General features: G+C 36.4%; 1 protein-coding gene across 6 annotated transcripts in view; it reads left to right on the top strand.

Annotated features, from left to right (window-relative positions):
• Nucleotides 1-14,288, top strand: part of umodl1 (uromodulin-like 1) — a 35,540-nt gene that overhangs the window by 4,405 nt on the left and 16,847 nt on the right. For 2 of the 6 annotated variants that reach the window (XM_073914112.1, XM_073914111.1), the window contains exons 2-9: nt 3,022-3,102; nt 6,849-7,091; nt 7,177-7,359; nt 7,449-7,555; nt 10,829-11,012; nt 11,962-12,030; nt 13,305-13,412; nt 14,179-14,288. The exon at nt 14,179-14,288 is cut by the window's right edge and continues 154 nt beyond it. In XM_073914112.1, coding sequence (XP_073770213.1) covers nt 3,057-3,102; nt 6,849-7,091; nt 7,177-7,359; nt 7,449-7,555; nt 10,829-11,012; nt 11,962-12,030; nt 13,305-13,412; nt 14,179-14,288 — 1,050 coding nt within the window. In that variant the 5' untranslated portion in view covers nt 3,022-3,056. 6 annotated transcript variants of the gene reach the window in all.

Genomic DNA, 14,288 nt, shown 5'->3' with positions numbered 1-14,288 from the left:
TGATTTGGTCTTTTGTGAATCAATTGGATTGTTAGAAGATGACCGATGCTAACAAAATGAAGGAAGTTTGACAAATGTACAAAAGACACAAGACACGCCCTGATAGCCCCGCCCTAAAAGACTGATAGCCTCACCCCACCCTTAAGGCATGTGACCTGGGGTCGGTAGCACCAGCAGTGCGCAAGTTAAAACGTAGCCTATTTGTGACTTAAAGGGACACCAAGTTACAACTTACGCAATACTAAATATTTTTGTGTAGCACCACTTAACTTAGTTTAAACCAGGGTTGCCCAAACTCAATCCTGGAGGGCCGGTGTCCTGCAGAGTTTTGGTCTAACCTCAATCAGACACACCTGGGCTAGCTAATCAAGCTCTTAGTAAGCTTTTAACTCCCTCTATTCACAGCCTTATTTTTCTCCCAAAACTCACATTTTTGCGGTTTGTGAAAGAAGAGTTTAATTTAAAGAGTTTAATTTCCTTTCAAGGTGTTTTGTGTTAATTGTATCCATTAATTAAAATGAGAATTTCTTCATGATTAGTGGCTGACTGTAATGTAGTGTACTTTAAAAATGTAGCCTGTCATTTAATTTTTACAGGACAGTTATATACAGACGCATTAGTTGCCGAATAGTGAAGCAGTTAAACGATTTAAATGCTTCTTAATGGATATTACATCATTTAACGTGACTACGCATGACTATACAGAGAGCTTACGACCTACTAACTACTAAGGAGCCATGAGGTGCAACTAAAGTGAGAACAAATTTTGTTTAGTATTTACCGACCCTCTATGTGGAATTTTCGTTCCAGTTTAAGACAGAACTTACGATCAGCTGGTGCAACCCTACCCAGCAGTGCGTAAGTCAAAACGTCGCCTAGTTGTGACTTAAGGGGCACTAATTTACAATTTACACACTACTAAATATTTTGTGTTGCCGCTGAACTTAGTTTAAACGTAACGATACAATCCAACTAAATATTTTCGGCAGCCTCCCCCATGTAAAATGGTTGAAAAGAAACGACAGCGAGATTAATTTACATAAAGGAGCTTACCATAATAATGAAGAATGATCTCCCTCTACTCACAGCCTTATTTTCTTCAAAATGCTTTTTATTATATATTACATCATTTACCTCGGCTACGCATGACTTTACAGAGAGCTTATGACCTACTAACTATGGTTTACCTTAAGAACATATGGTGCAACCGGAGTAAGATCAAATTTAGTTACAAACTAGTTACTAAGCCCCTAGTGTGGACTTTACATTCCAGTTTAAGAAATAACGTAGCTGGTGCAACCCAGCCCAGATGTGAAAATTAAACTTTTTTCATAAACCGAAAACAAAAATGGAAGATTTGAGAGGACATAAGGCTCTGAGGAGAGGGAGATCATTCTTCATTATTATCATGAGCTCTCTATATAAATTAATCTCGCCGTCATCTCTTTTCTACCATTTAGTTTAGTTTAGTTTATTTGTTTACAGGGTCAATGCACATTAATAAACATTACTGTAAAATGTACTTTCATATAAAAAATACAGTTAAAAAAGTAAAGAAAAGAAAAAAAGAAAAGAAAAAAAAAGAACAGACTGATGGCAGCAGAGGACAAAAAGCCAAAGACAACAGTACAAATGTGTCAAGAATACAGTACTAATGCTGACAATGCTGATTTGTCAATTTTTGTCAATTTGTCATTATACATGGGTGGAGGCTGCCGTAAATATTAAGTTGGAACGTATCGTTACGTTTAAACTAAGTTTAGTGGTGCAACACAAAAGTATTTAGTAATGTGCAAGTTGTAACTTAGTGTCCCTTTAAGTCACAACTAGGCTACGTTTTAACTTGCACACTGCTTGTGCAACCCTACCCAGAAGTAAAGAAAGTTTGTTTTGAGAATAATGAAGTGCACAGATACATTGTTTATAACAAGCACTACTATATACAATTAGGTTGACAGTAACAGATTTCAAATGCAAATAGCACACTTGAAATCAACTCTGGACCTTTTATCTGATCATTGTAATTGGGATAATAAGGGAGTAACACACCTGGTCATGGAGCAGCTTAGAAGCTAATTGTCCAATTACTTTTGGACCCTTAACAAGTGGGAGGCACATATGCAAACTCTTGTAATTCCTTCATCGTTCACCTGATTTGGATGTAAATACCCTCAAATTAAAGCTGACAGTCTGCAGTTAAAGCACATTTTTTGTTGTCATGTCATTGGTTTACATCAAATCTATTGTATTGGTGTATAGAGCCAAAAATGTTACAATTGTGTCGATGTCCAAATATTTATGCATCTAAATGTACATATATAAAAATAGGAAGAGTACATTTGATTTCATGCCGACTTTAAGCTCCATTTTTTTCTCCTCAGTCTATTTTTTTGACTAATAGCATGCTGAATAACGATCCGTTTAGTATTTTCTCAAGCACACGGTACACTGTGCACTCCTGCTCTCTGCATGAGAACACATTAGTCACTCGGTGAGCGCATAACACTGACATTCTTTAATTAGGCTATTTTTCACACCACATTAATTAGCTGCTAGATTTATCCAAATGCCAGCCTGGCTGCAGATAATCTGCGGTCCGTATGTGTGTGTGAATGTCTGTGCTGTATTTACGACTTGTAGCATGTTCTCAATGGCTGAACATTGTGTGCACAGCTTATTCTGAGCAAACTGCTTTAATCATGGCACAATGACACTGATGTCAATGCAAAACAATAATAATAATAATTTAACACTGCTCAACATAAGTCATAATAGTGAACACGAGGAGCAAAATTAGGGACTAAAACCTAATGTTTGGTAAGATGCTAAATCAAATTATAGTCACTCTTGTTTATAATAAGCATCATTATTCCATTTTATTCTTAAAACTCCAGTCAAACTGAGTAATTATTCCCAGCTTTACATCATCTAACTGATAAAAGTTCAATATATAAAAATCATACTGTAATAGTTAGTAAATTGCTTTTTAAACATGCAGTTGATCGTCTACTGTTGTTTCAGGAGTCTTTTGGATCAAAGCAGACTCAAGGGAGACGATGGGCGTCTGGAAAGATGTGGAAGAGAGAAGCAGGTGTCAGAGAGGTTTGCCTTTCTTACAGAGAGTGCCAGTGTGTGTGTATGTGTGGAGCTCATAGAGCAACCTGTTACATTCACCATGACTTAGTGTGTTTTAAAAACAAGAAGCAAGCATTTGGCACATCAAAATGCATTGGGTTGTTGGTGCCTGGGTAATCACATTACTCTTTGGCTTTGGAAGAGGGCATAACACTTTAATTGAAGGTAGGAAAATTTTGCTATTTTAAAATTAGATGGTAGGAAGAGTACAATATATACATTTCATGTTGACCTTGTCATGCTTTGGTAAACTCATCTCATATTGAGTTTGTCTCACAGGAAAAAAAATCTTTGCGATGCTGGAAACGTTCTAAATTTAGGATATTTTTTTCTGTCCATTGAGATTTTGTTTGCAAATTTGAATCTCTCTTCAACTAAATGTAATTTTATACTTGTAGTTTTGACTTACAAATAAGTATAACTGCTGTTTGGCCTGTACTATACTGTGGTCACTAAAATACAATATAGTGTTTATGCAGTAAATTGAACTGAGTGTTATAAATATGCATACTTTAAAAAAAAATATACTACTGTTACAGTTTTAGTTTTGGCATTTTTGCCTTTATGATAGGACATTATATATATATATATATATATATATATATATATATATATATATATATATATATATATATATATATATATATATACACAAAATTAAAGTTGTAGAGAGAAGGGGGTGGGATTGGAAAAGGTCAACAAATCATTACTCAAACCGGGTGCCCATGGCGTAGTTACATTACATATCAGCGCACTGACTACTAGTCCATTGGTGCCACTGTTCTCAATATTGTACAATTTTTGAATACTTTTATTCAGGATGAATTACTGTAAATTAGGGATGTGTTGAAATTGACAGTACAAACATTTACAGTTAAGCTTGTAAAAAGATTTCTTTTTAAAAATAATAATACTGTTATCACAGAGCCCCGTTTTTACACCAAATATTAAGTGTTTTCAATACTGTTTCAAAATGATGTGACATATGCTTTTTTGTGACTATGGACCACAAAAACTAGTTTTAAGTGTCAATTTAGGAAATTGAGTTTTATGCATTATCTGAAAGATAAAAAAAAAAAACATTGATATTTGGTTTCTACTTGGAGATACAACTATGTAAATATCTGGAATCTGATGGTTAAAAAATACAAATATTGAAAAAATTGCCTTTGAAATTGTCCAAAATTAAGTTCTCTTCTATGCACACTACTAATCAAAAAATTGTATTTTGTTATATTGATGGTGGGAAAATTACTAAATATTTTATGTAACATAAAGGGGACCTATTGCTCCTTTTTACAACATGCAAAATATGTGCAGTTTTGGTGGCTGTTGCTTTAAATTAAAATGAAATTGTGTTTTTTTTTTTCAAAAGTGGGTGGAGTTACAAATGCCTATGAGTCAGTATAGTGGCAGATTCAAAACATGGCTAATCTGAAAATCTATCTAATCAGGGCTAATCTGAAAAGGCTATCTGAAAATCTGATTATGTCAAAAGGAGTTCTCATAAGAAGAAAGCATGGGACATTAATCGTTTTTAAGGTTTACCACAGTTTAGAAAAATGTCAAGGTTTTAAAACCACAAAAACTTTTTGTCATTCCTATGGTATAAGTACTATTTTTATGACTATTTTATATAATTTTTAAGGGCAACAGTATTTAACAGTCATCATCATCTTAAATTCTTTAAAGTTTTTAATATTTTAAAGTTTTGTATGAACATTTATATACATTTATTTATGTATTATATCATCTTAGCTTCAAATGACAAAAAAAACTAATTACCGCTTGTGCGAGGGGCTTCTAATGCAACGTCTATGGGACAGCACATCAAATTTGATGTTATTCTCTCTTCTAGTTGCCTTCATCAGTCTCACACAATTTTGTTTGTCTTGATAACATCATCGTGGAGTTTTTCTTTTATTATTCGAGCAAATAAGATTGTAAATAAAAGTATTTGTTGTATTCTCCCATTCACTGCAGTAAGCTACGCTCTTAAGTTTTCCCCTAACTATGACGACTTCTGCTACTGAGAAACCCGGAAGTTGAAAAGGGTCTATACCTGAAACTGTGATATTTTTATTCAAGGTTATCTAGTAGACTCCGCTGTTCATGTGTGCATCTAAAAACTCCTGAATAATTATGCCTTTTATTCCCTGATATTATCTTCAGCATGTACGATGAAAACTCTAATGGCAGACAGCTTCTTCTCACTCAGGCCTGTTCATGCTGATGAGGGAGAGATTGTCACTAATTGGCGGGGCTTTCACCTCTCTGATAACATGTACAAAGAGAGAAGTGTTTCTGCAGACTGTTTAATTAAGTGCGATCAGGGCTTGACATTAACTGTTTTGAACACCAGCCACCGTGGCTAGTAGATTTACAACATTACTAGCCACTCATCATTTTCACTAGCCACAGTTTTGTTGTTGGGAAAACATATTTTATATGCATAAATACAACTTTGGCATGCAAAAATTACTTGATTTAGATGTTGTGTTATGTCCACATGAGTGCTCATTCATTTAACTTTTTGTGTGTCATGTATTGCTCAATGAGTATGAGCAAATGAGTCATGGATTTAAAGTGTTGTATTACAATAAGTTTTTATTTCACACGACTTTTCAGAGCACAAAATTATCGATTTACCAAATGTATCTCTGACCACACCAAACATTTTTTTTTTGTCCACAATTTTTAAACGTGTCAAAACAAGCAAAATATAGCTGTATACTATACAGTATATAAGCATTTATTAAAAAAAAAATTTATCTAAAACTATGCACAGTAATCTGTCCTGGCTAAAGGTCTCAGATCACCAGTTAGCTACACACAAATGGGGAGTTAATCTCCCATTTAAGCAATGTTATTGTAAAAAAATTATAATTAAAACATATTAACAAAAATACCTGAAAGCAAAAGAAAGCAGGTGAAAAACATACCGAATGTGATAATGAAAGGATGATCTCACGCACACGGTTAACATTTAGGCCTGTTAAAAATCTGTTCAAACAATGGTTAAAGCGAAAGCAACCGGCGCTGTTTACAAAAAGACAAATCAGGAGCTCTTAAAAGCAGCAAGACTGTGGGTACGCGACTATCGCTTTTTGTCAAGTCTATAAATGTGAGCGCGCACACGTTTTAAACAATCACATCAACTGTTAGCACGAACGATCATCCTCTCCTTCGGTATTTACCTGCTTACTTTTGTTTGCGCGAACGCAATTGGTTTGGTCAGTCGTGCTGCTTCTCAATTCTAAGATCGCATTTTTACGCATATTGGGAAAGAAATGGGTAAGAAAACTACAATTTAAATAGCATGTTCAACCGGCCAAAGTGGCTAGTGGAGGTGGCTGTCTGACCCACCACAGGTGAAATCTACCCGCATTTGGCGTGTTGGCAGGTGTTAATGCCAAGCCCTGAGTGTGATTATAAAAAAATTGAATAAATTTTTACCATTAGAAGCTGGTTATATTCACAGATTTTGCCACACAACTGTGTTTAAGCCTCTTATAAAAGTGACTTATGCATATTAGGTCCCTATTTTCTAATGATTTATGGCATTATAGTAAAAGCAATAACCATGATGCAATTTTGTTTTTTCCCAAATGCAACATAAGACTGTTTTTGTGTTCCAGGGTCACAAATTTTAAGGAGTGTTGAAACTATTACATTGTATTGAACTGAATATTTAATCTACTTGCATTCTTTAGGATATGAGCAGACACTGTCAGGTTATCATCTGTGTAACATGAATGAGCTAGTGTCGATGACCAGGGTGGTCTCTTATCCCTCCCCATACACCCAGAGGAGAGCGTGTGGCGGGTGGCTGCCATGGAACATGTGTGACGTCACCGTTTATAAGACAGCATATCAAACAGAGGTGTATTACATCTCCCGACAGGTGAAGACATGTTGCCATGGCTACGAACAAGTTGGTAGTTACTGTGCCTTGCGTAAGTATGTTCAACTAAATCAGAGTGAAAGTGGAAAGTGAAGGAATGCAATTTTATATATTGATTGATATTATTTTTATCTCAGCCTTGAACAGAAGTGCAGAATTCACATCTAAACCAGGACTGTGTCCCTCAGCAAGAGCAACAGGGAATCATTCCGACTCTGGAACTGTGTGCAACTGGGACACAGATTGTCCACAGTGGCAAAAATGCTGTCAGACTGAAAACAACTCCAGCATCTCTCGGTGTTTAGAGCCAGTGCCAGCAGGTAAACACTATCCCATGCAATGAATGCAGAATTTCTATTCATTATAAAATAACATAAAATTTTATATAAAAATACAATTTGTGCTCAAGCCAACAGAACCTGGTGCTTCAACGTGACAATAACCGTAAGGACAACCTATGAGCTATTGGCAATCGACAAAGGTCTCTTGAACCACACCAGACTGCTTCACTCAGTGGTTTGTAATCATTTGCTGTATAAAGTGCCTGAGTCTGAGAGTACATGTAGAAGTCTGCAGCCAGACACTATTAAATCATCTTGCTGTGTTCCAAAACAAAAGAGTTCCCTACCTAGCATACAGAAAAGTGACAGTAATAATGACTTCAAACCACACTGAACTGAGCTAAACTGAACTGAACTTAAACACTAAAAACTGAACAACCCTGATCTAGTTACGATGACCCTTTATGTGAAGCTGCTTTGACACAATCTACATTGTAAAAGCGCTATACAAATAAAGCTGAATTGAATTGAACAGTTCACCCCAAAAAGTTCTGTTATCATTTACTCACCCTTCACTTGTTTAAAATCTATTTGAGTTTCTATTTGAGTTTTTTTTTTGTTGAACACAAAAGATACTTTGAAGAATGCTGATAGCTGGCACCCATTGACTTCTATAGTATTTCATTTTTCCTACTATGGAATACCAGCAGCCAACATTCCTCAAAATATCTTCTTTTGTGTTCAACAGAAGAAAGAAATTAATAAAGGTTTAAAACAAGCGGCAACATCCCACTCTCCCTCATGAAGCCAACACGGAAGTAACTGAAACTGCAATTCATCGACTGGCCTTTGGGGGCTGGCTCCAGAAGGTCCAGATGTTCACTGACTGCAATGTTAAATTGGCCAATTTTACAGCTGATAAAAACATGTTTACAGCCTGGTACAAAAGATGGTTTTGGTGCATAAAGCTAATACTACTCTTTGTGACAACTGTGAGGGAGGTGCAAACTTTATATTAAAAATGTATTATTAAAAAAATAAAAATAAAAATGTTATATTAAATTTAAATTGAGTAAAATTAAGTTTGCATAAATAAGGGCGTGGCCACCTGAGTGACAGATAGGTCTCGCTGGTAGCCATCATGTCACCTCAGCCGATTCTGGCTGATTAGGCTCTGAGCTCGGCTACTTTGGCTCAGCAAATATTTCGTATTTTTGTTTTGTTTTATGTGGCTTTACAAAGTCAATTGCCTTTTGGGATTATTTCTTACACTCATCAGATAATATGGTAGGGGTGTCAAAAATTAATTGTTACTTTGGTGCACCGTGATGCAGACGTAGACAATTCTGTATCGTTTTAGAAATAATCATAACCGGTTATAGTGTACTGACGTCATTTATCTCATATGTGCTATGTCGCCGTAGCTTACTATGGCAAGGGAGACGAGCGCGAGTATTTACAACGCTCTAACTACTTAAAAACGCAGAAACTGTGCACAATTTCACTGCATGTGTGTTTGCTTTTCACTGACACTTACAGCAGAAGCCCCAAGTAAACTCCATTTCTCTCTCTCACTGTGGCCCACTTGACCTGCTGGCGTGACTTTTCCTCTCCTCTCGGCTGTTACAGCAATACTTCTGCATACAGACACGAGCACGTGCCTGCAGAGTTTTCTCCACCGTGACTATCATAGATCAGCTGTGATCGCCGCTGCCGTTTATCTGTGTCACTCATCTGTGAAGAGTGCCAGCGCATAACAGCCAATCAAAGCCCTTTCTGTTGAGCACGTGATCAATCAAAGGGGTGTAAGAACTTGGTAGACAAGGATCAGAAAGCGACCAGGATATTTATATTTGTTTATTTGCTATAAATGCTTGTGTTGTTTAAAGGTACAGTTTATATATCTGATTGTTTGTATTAAAGGACAAAATTGTATTACAAATAGTATATATATATATATATATATATAAAAAAAAATTTCAAAAATCAAATGTTCAAAAATAATAAGAAAACAAAATTATTTATTTATAAAAACAAATTAAAGTTCACTGGAACAGTCCAAACAAAATCCCTACATATATATATATATATATATATATATATATATATATATATATATATATATATATATATATATATATATATATATATATATATATATATATATTAATACAAGAATTGCTGTGCTCTGAAGAAATAAAAAACCGAGATATCAAATTGAATCGAATTGATGGCATGATAATCGTAACTGAACCGAACCGTAAGACTAGTGTAGATTCACACCTCTATAATATGGTATGCTGTGCATTTAATTGTGCTCACAAACCATTCAAGTGACCTTTTTTTTGAGGTGATTGAAATTCTTACTCTTGACAAATCTAGAGCAGTCATCTGAACTATCGCTTTTTTAATTATACAAGAGGGTTTTCATAGAGACACAATAGAAGAACCATTGGGTCCACTAAATTCTGTGAATTTATTTAAGTGTAAGAAACATTTAATAATCTAAGGAGCATTTTTCCCATATTATGCACAACAATCACCAGATTACATTATGAAACTTCTGAGACCTTCCATGACCTTCCATAAAAAATGGTGACTTAAGCACCAACCAATAACAACAGGATAACCACACAGATCAACGTTTTGAAGCACACCTCAAATACTTTATCTGCAGTGAGTAGCCTGTAAAAATGCTGGGTTTCAAACAGTTCCTTCATGTTATCCCAACACAAATCGAATAAGTTTACTTAAACGTTTAAACAAATAAGTTGGTTGAACATAAAACAATGAAATTAGCCGGCAGCTAGCTCTCTACAACTCTTACATGGTCGCACTGAAGCCAAGCAGGGCTGCGCCCGGTCAGTACCTGGATGGGAGACATGGGAAAGCTAGGTTGCTCTGGAAGTGGTGTTAGTGAGGCCAGCAAGGGGTGCTCAACCTGTGGTCTGTGTTGGTCACCCAGTATATTGATGGGGACTCTATACTCTTCAGTGATAGAGTCTTCTTACTCATAGTCTTCTTTCGGATGACATGTTAAAAAGAGGTCTTGACTCTCTGTGGTTGTTAAAAATCCCAGGATGTCTTTCGAAAAAGAGTAGGGGTTTAACCCCGGCATCCTGGCCAATTTGCCCACTGGCCTCCAAACCATCCACAAATCATAATTGGCTTCATCATTCTGTCTCCTCTCCACCAATCAGCTGGTGTTTGGTGTGCGTTCATGCGCAATATGGCTACCGTCGTGTCATCCAGGTGGATGCTGCACACTGGTGGTGGATGAGGAGATCCCCCCCCCCCCCCCCTAAAAATCTGTTAAGCACTTTGAGTGACCAGAAAAGTGCTATATAAATGTAAGGAATTATTATTATTATTATTATTAAATTGTCCACCCCAAAAGTTAAGAATTATGTTTCAACTCATTTTAAATAAGTAGTTGAACAAGTAGCAATCATCTTTTTTTTGAGTGTATATTGATCAGCAGTAATGTAAAGTTTGGGTCATTCCACAGGTGACTGGTGCTCTGGGAAATGCTGAGTTTTCTGTGCATCATGTCTGGTCTTGGTCAGCAGGGCTCTTCGCAACATCTTCCTCTCTGCTCGTTTGTGCTTCTAAAGATTTCTCTATTGAAGACATCTCTGCAAAACTCTATCAGCTGGGGAACATTGAGGAGGTGACTAATGTGGTGGTGCAAGGTATGACAAGTACTGTCTGCATGAAATTCACAGTAGATAATTGCTCAGACTGAACTTCAATTATTTCCACAGTGGGGGAAACGTGATGTGTTTTCCTGGAAATAACATTTCGAAAGGAGCTGCTGACATAGATTTGAACCAGATTTTGGTAAAAACCCAAACAATACAAGCATAAAAATAAATAAATCAGAACATGTGTTATGTGTAATAACAATGTTATTGGAATTTACAATGAGGAAGGGCAGAGGGGTGCTAAAGAACTACTGAGAGATTTCAGCTGCTGTCTGGGCTTTCACTGCCTTTCTACACCTCTGTTTCTTCATGTGTTCAATACTTTTTCCCTGCGTCATTTCATTTTATTACACATAAATTATTTTGTAAACTAGTCTTGTTTTCTTTGCATATATGTATTTCTTTAATTGTTATCAACATCTGGTGATAATTTCAAGTCAGCAGCACCTTTAGAAATATGTTTTCTGGGAAAAATGGTGACGTGTTCAACACTTATTTCCCCCGCTATATATGCCTAAGTCACTATGATGCATAGCAAGTTTAGATATGTGCATTGATAACCAGTTGTTTGATTGGATGGATTAATTAGCCAGTGAGAGTATACTGTATGATTTCAGCTTGCTTATTGTCTTAATGAATCTACATCCGCAAAAACGCTCATTCATACTGTACTCAATGATCATTACCTACACAGATGTGGATGAATGTGCTGCTCCAGGATTGAACAGTTGTTCTCCACATGCAGATTGCATATATAATATATTAGGAAATTATTCATGTGTCTGCAATCATGGCTATCAAGACCACAATCCTTGACAGCCAGGAACAGTTTGCATGGGAAAAGAAAGTTATATAATGATGCTGTTTTTTTAACCACAAGAAATCCCATACATTTGATAGGATCAAGATGCAATTAATTGTTTTGTTTCTAATGCAGTTCCCAGTGTCATTGCAGAGCCTTTCATAAACACCACTACTCCATCCTTGATTACTCGCTCAGCGTCAGGTACAGTAGATTGAATAATTTGAAAAGAATGCTTATGTCTGTTCTGAGGAAATAGAAATAGCATCTACATGGTATAAAGGGATAAGCTGATGTTACTTCATAAAAGTGAGTAAATCTGTTGCCTTCAAATTAAGTAAATGAACTACACTCACCGGCCAATTTATTAGGTACTTGTAACGGGTTGGACCATCTTTTGCCTTCAGAACTGCCTGAATCCTTTATAGCATATATTCAACAAGGTACTGGAAATATTCCTCAGAAATTTTAGCCCATATTGACATGACATGACATGACGCAGTTGCTGCAGATTTGTCAGCTGCACATCCATGATGCAAATTTCCAGTTCCACCACATCCCAAAGGTGCTCTATTGGATTGAGATCTGGTGACTGTGGAGGCTATTTGAGTACAGTGAACTCATTGTCATGATCAAGAAACCAGTCTGACATGATTGACGCTTTATCACATGGAGCGTAATTTGCTGGAAGTAGCCATCAGAAGATGGGTACACTTAAAGGGATGGAGATCAGCAACAATACTTAGGCAGGCTGTAGCGTTAACACGATGCTAAATTGTTGTAACGAGTGGTTATTTGAGTTACTGTTGCCTTTCTAACAGACCTCTGGCATCAACAAAGCATTTTCACACACAGAACTGCTGCTCACTGGATATTTTCTGTTTTTCGGATCATTCTTTGTAAACCCTAGAAAAGGTTGTGTGTGAAAATCCCAGTAGATCAGCGGATTCTGAAGTGCTTAGACCAGCCCATCTTGTACCAACAACCATGCCACATTCAAAGTCACTTAAATTCCCTTTCTTTCACATTCTGATGCTCGGTTTGAACTGCAGCAGATCGTCTTGACCTTGTCTACATCCCTAAATGAGTTGCTACATGTGATCTAATCATTGGCTGATTAGAAATTTACATTAGCAAGCAGTTGCACAGGTGTACCTAATAAAGTGGCCAATGAGTGGATAATGCGTAATTATAAAAATGAATTCAACTTAACATTTCCAGGGTAAAACAGATTTGCTCAATTTTTTAAATTTAAAAGTCAGTAGGTTTACACCTTTTTTAAAGTAAAGTAGGTAACTGTATTTTACAGTGCACACCAAAACTCAAATAATAACAGCACAGAAAAACAGTATCATTTGAAGTCACTGTTAAGGATTGTTCTTGTTGTGGACAGGCCTTAATTCCTAAAAATCAACATAATGCTGATCAATCATTATGTATGAACGGTGTTTGTGTTGCTGCTGTCACTCTGTTATTAGGAACTAATATGTTCATTGGAGAACCATCGAGTACTGTCACCTCAGGACCATTCTGGACATCTTCACATTCATATAATCCAACCAGCAGCCCACCCTCTTCTACATGTGGTTTGTTAAGCAATTTTTATCTAGATCGCACACTTTTGATAATACATTTTGAGAGATAGGAATAAATAAGGTGTTCTTAGATCAAGTCAATAATGCTTTAAAGATATAAGACTTTCTCTAGAAGAAAAAAATAACAGGAAATACTGTGAAAAAATGTCCTTGCACTGTTAAACATCACTTGGAAAATATTCGAAAAATTCATTCATTTATTTTCTTTTCGGCTTAGTCCCTTTATTAATCAGGGGTCGCCACAGCGGCATGAACCACCAACTTATCCAGCATAAGTTTTATGCAGCGAATGCCCTTCCAGCCTCAACTTAACACTTCGAAACACCCATACACTCTTACATTCACACACATACACTACAGCCAATTTAGCTTATTCAATTCACCTATACCGCATGTCTTTGGAAACCCACGTGAACCCACGAGAACATGCAAACTCCACAGAGAAATGCCAATTGACACAGTTGGGCTCGAACCACCGACCTTCTTGCTGTGAGGTGATTGTGCTACCCACTGAGCCACCGTGACACCCTATTTGAAAAATAATAATAATTATTAATGATGGGTTACAGCTGGAAGGGCATCTGCTGCTTAACAAAAAAACTATATAAGTTGGCGGTTCATTCCGCTGTGGCAACCACTGGTTAATAAAGGGACTAAGCCGAAAATAAAATAAATGAAAATTGTTATTAATAATTTTGTATATCCAGCCAACTTCCACCTTCTTTTTTTCCCCTCTTTTTCATCTTTCTTCGCTAAGATGGCGTACCTGAGATCACCAGAATCTTGTCTTATGATGTCACTGCATCCTCTTTTCACGTGGAATGGATCACCAAAACACAGACCGGGGTCACTTTCCTCCTGCTTTTG

The sequence above is a fragment of the Danio rerio genome, chromosome 10 (assembly GCF_049306965.1).
Source record: "Danio rerio strain Tuebingen ecotype United States chromosome 10, GRCz12tu, whole genome shotgun sequence".
Classification (NCBI taxonomy): Eukaryota; Metazoa; Chordata; class Actinopteri; order Cypriniformes; family Danionidae; genus Danio; species Danio rerio.
This window is presented reverse-complemented; position numbering and strand designations above follow the sequence as displayed.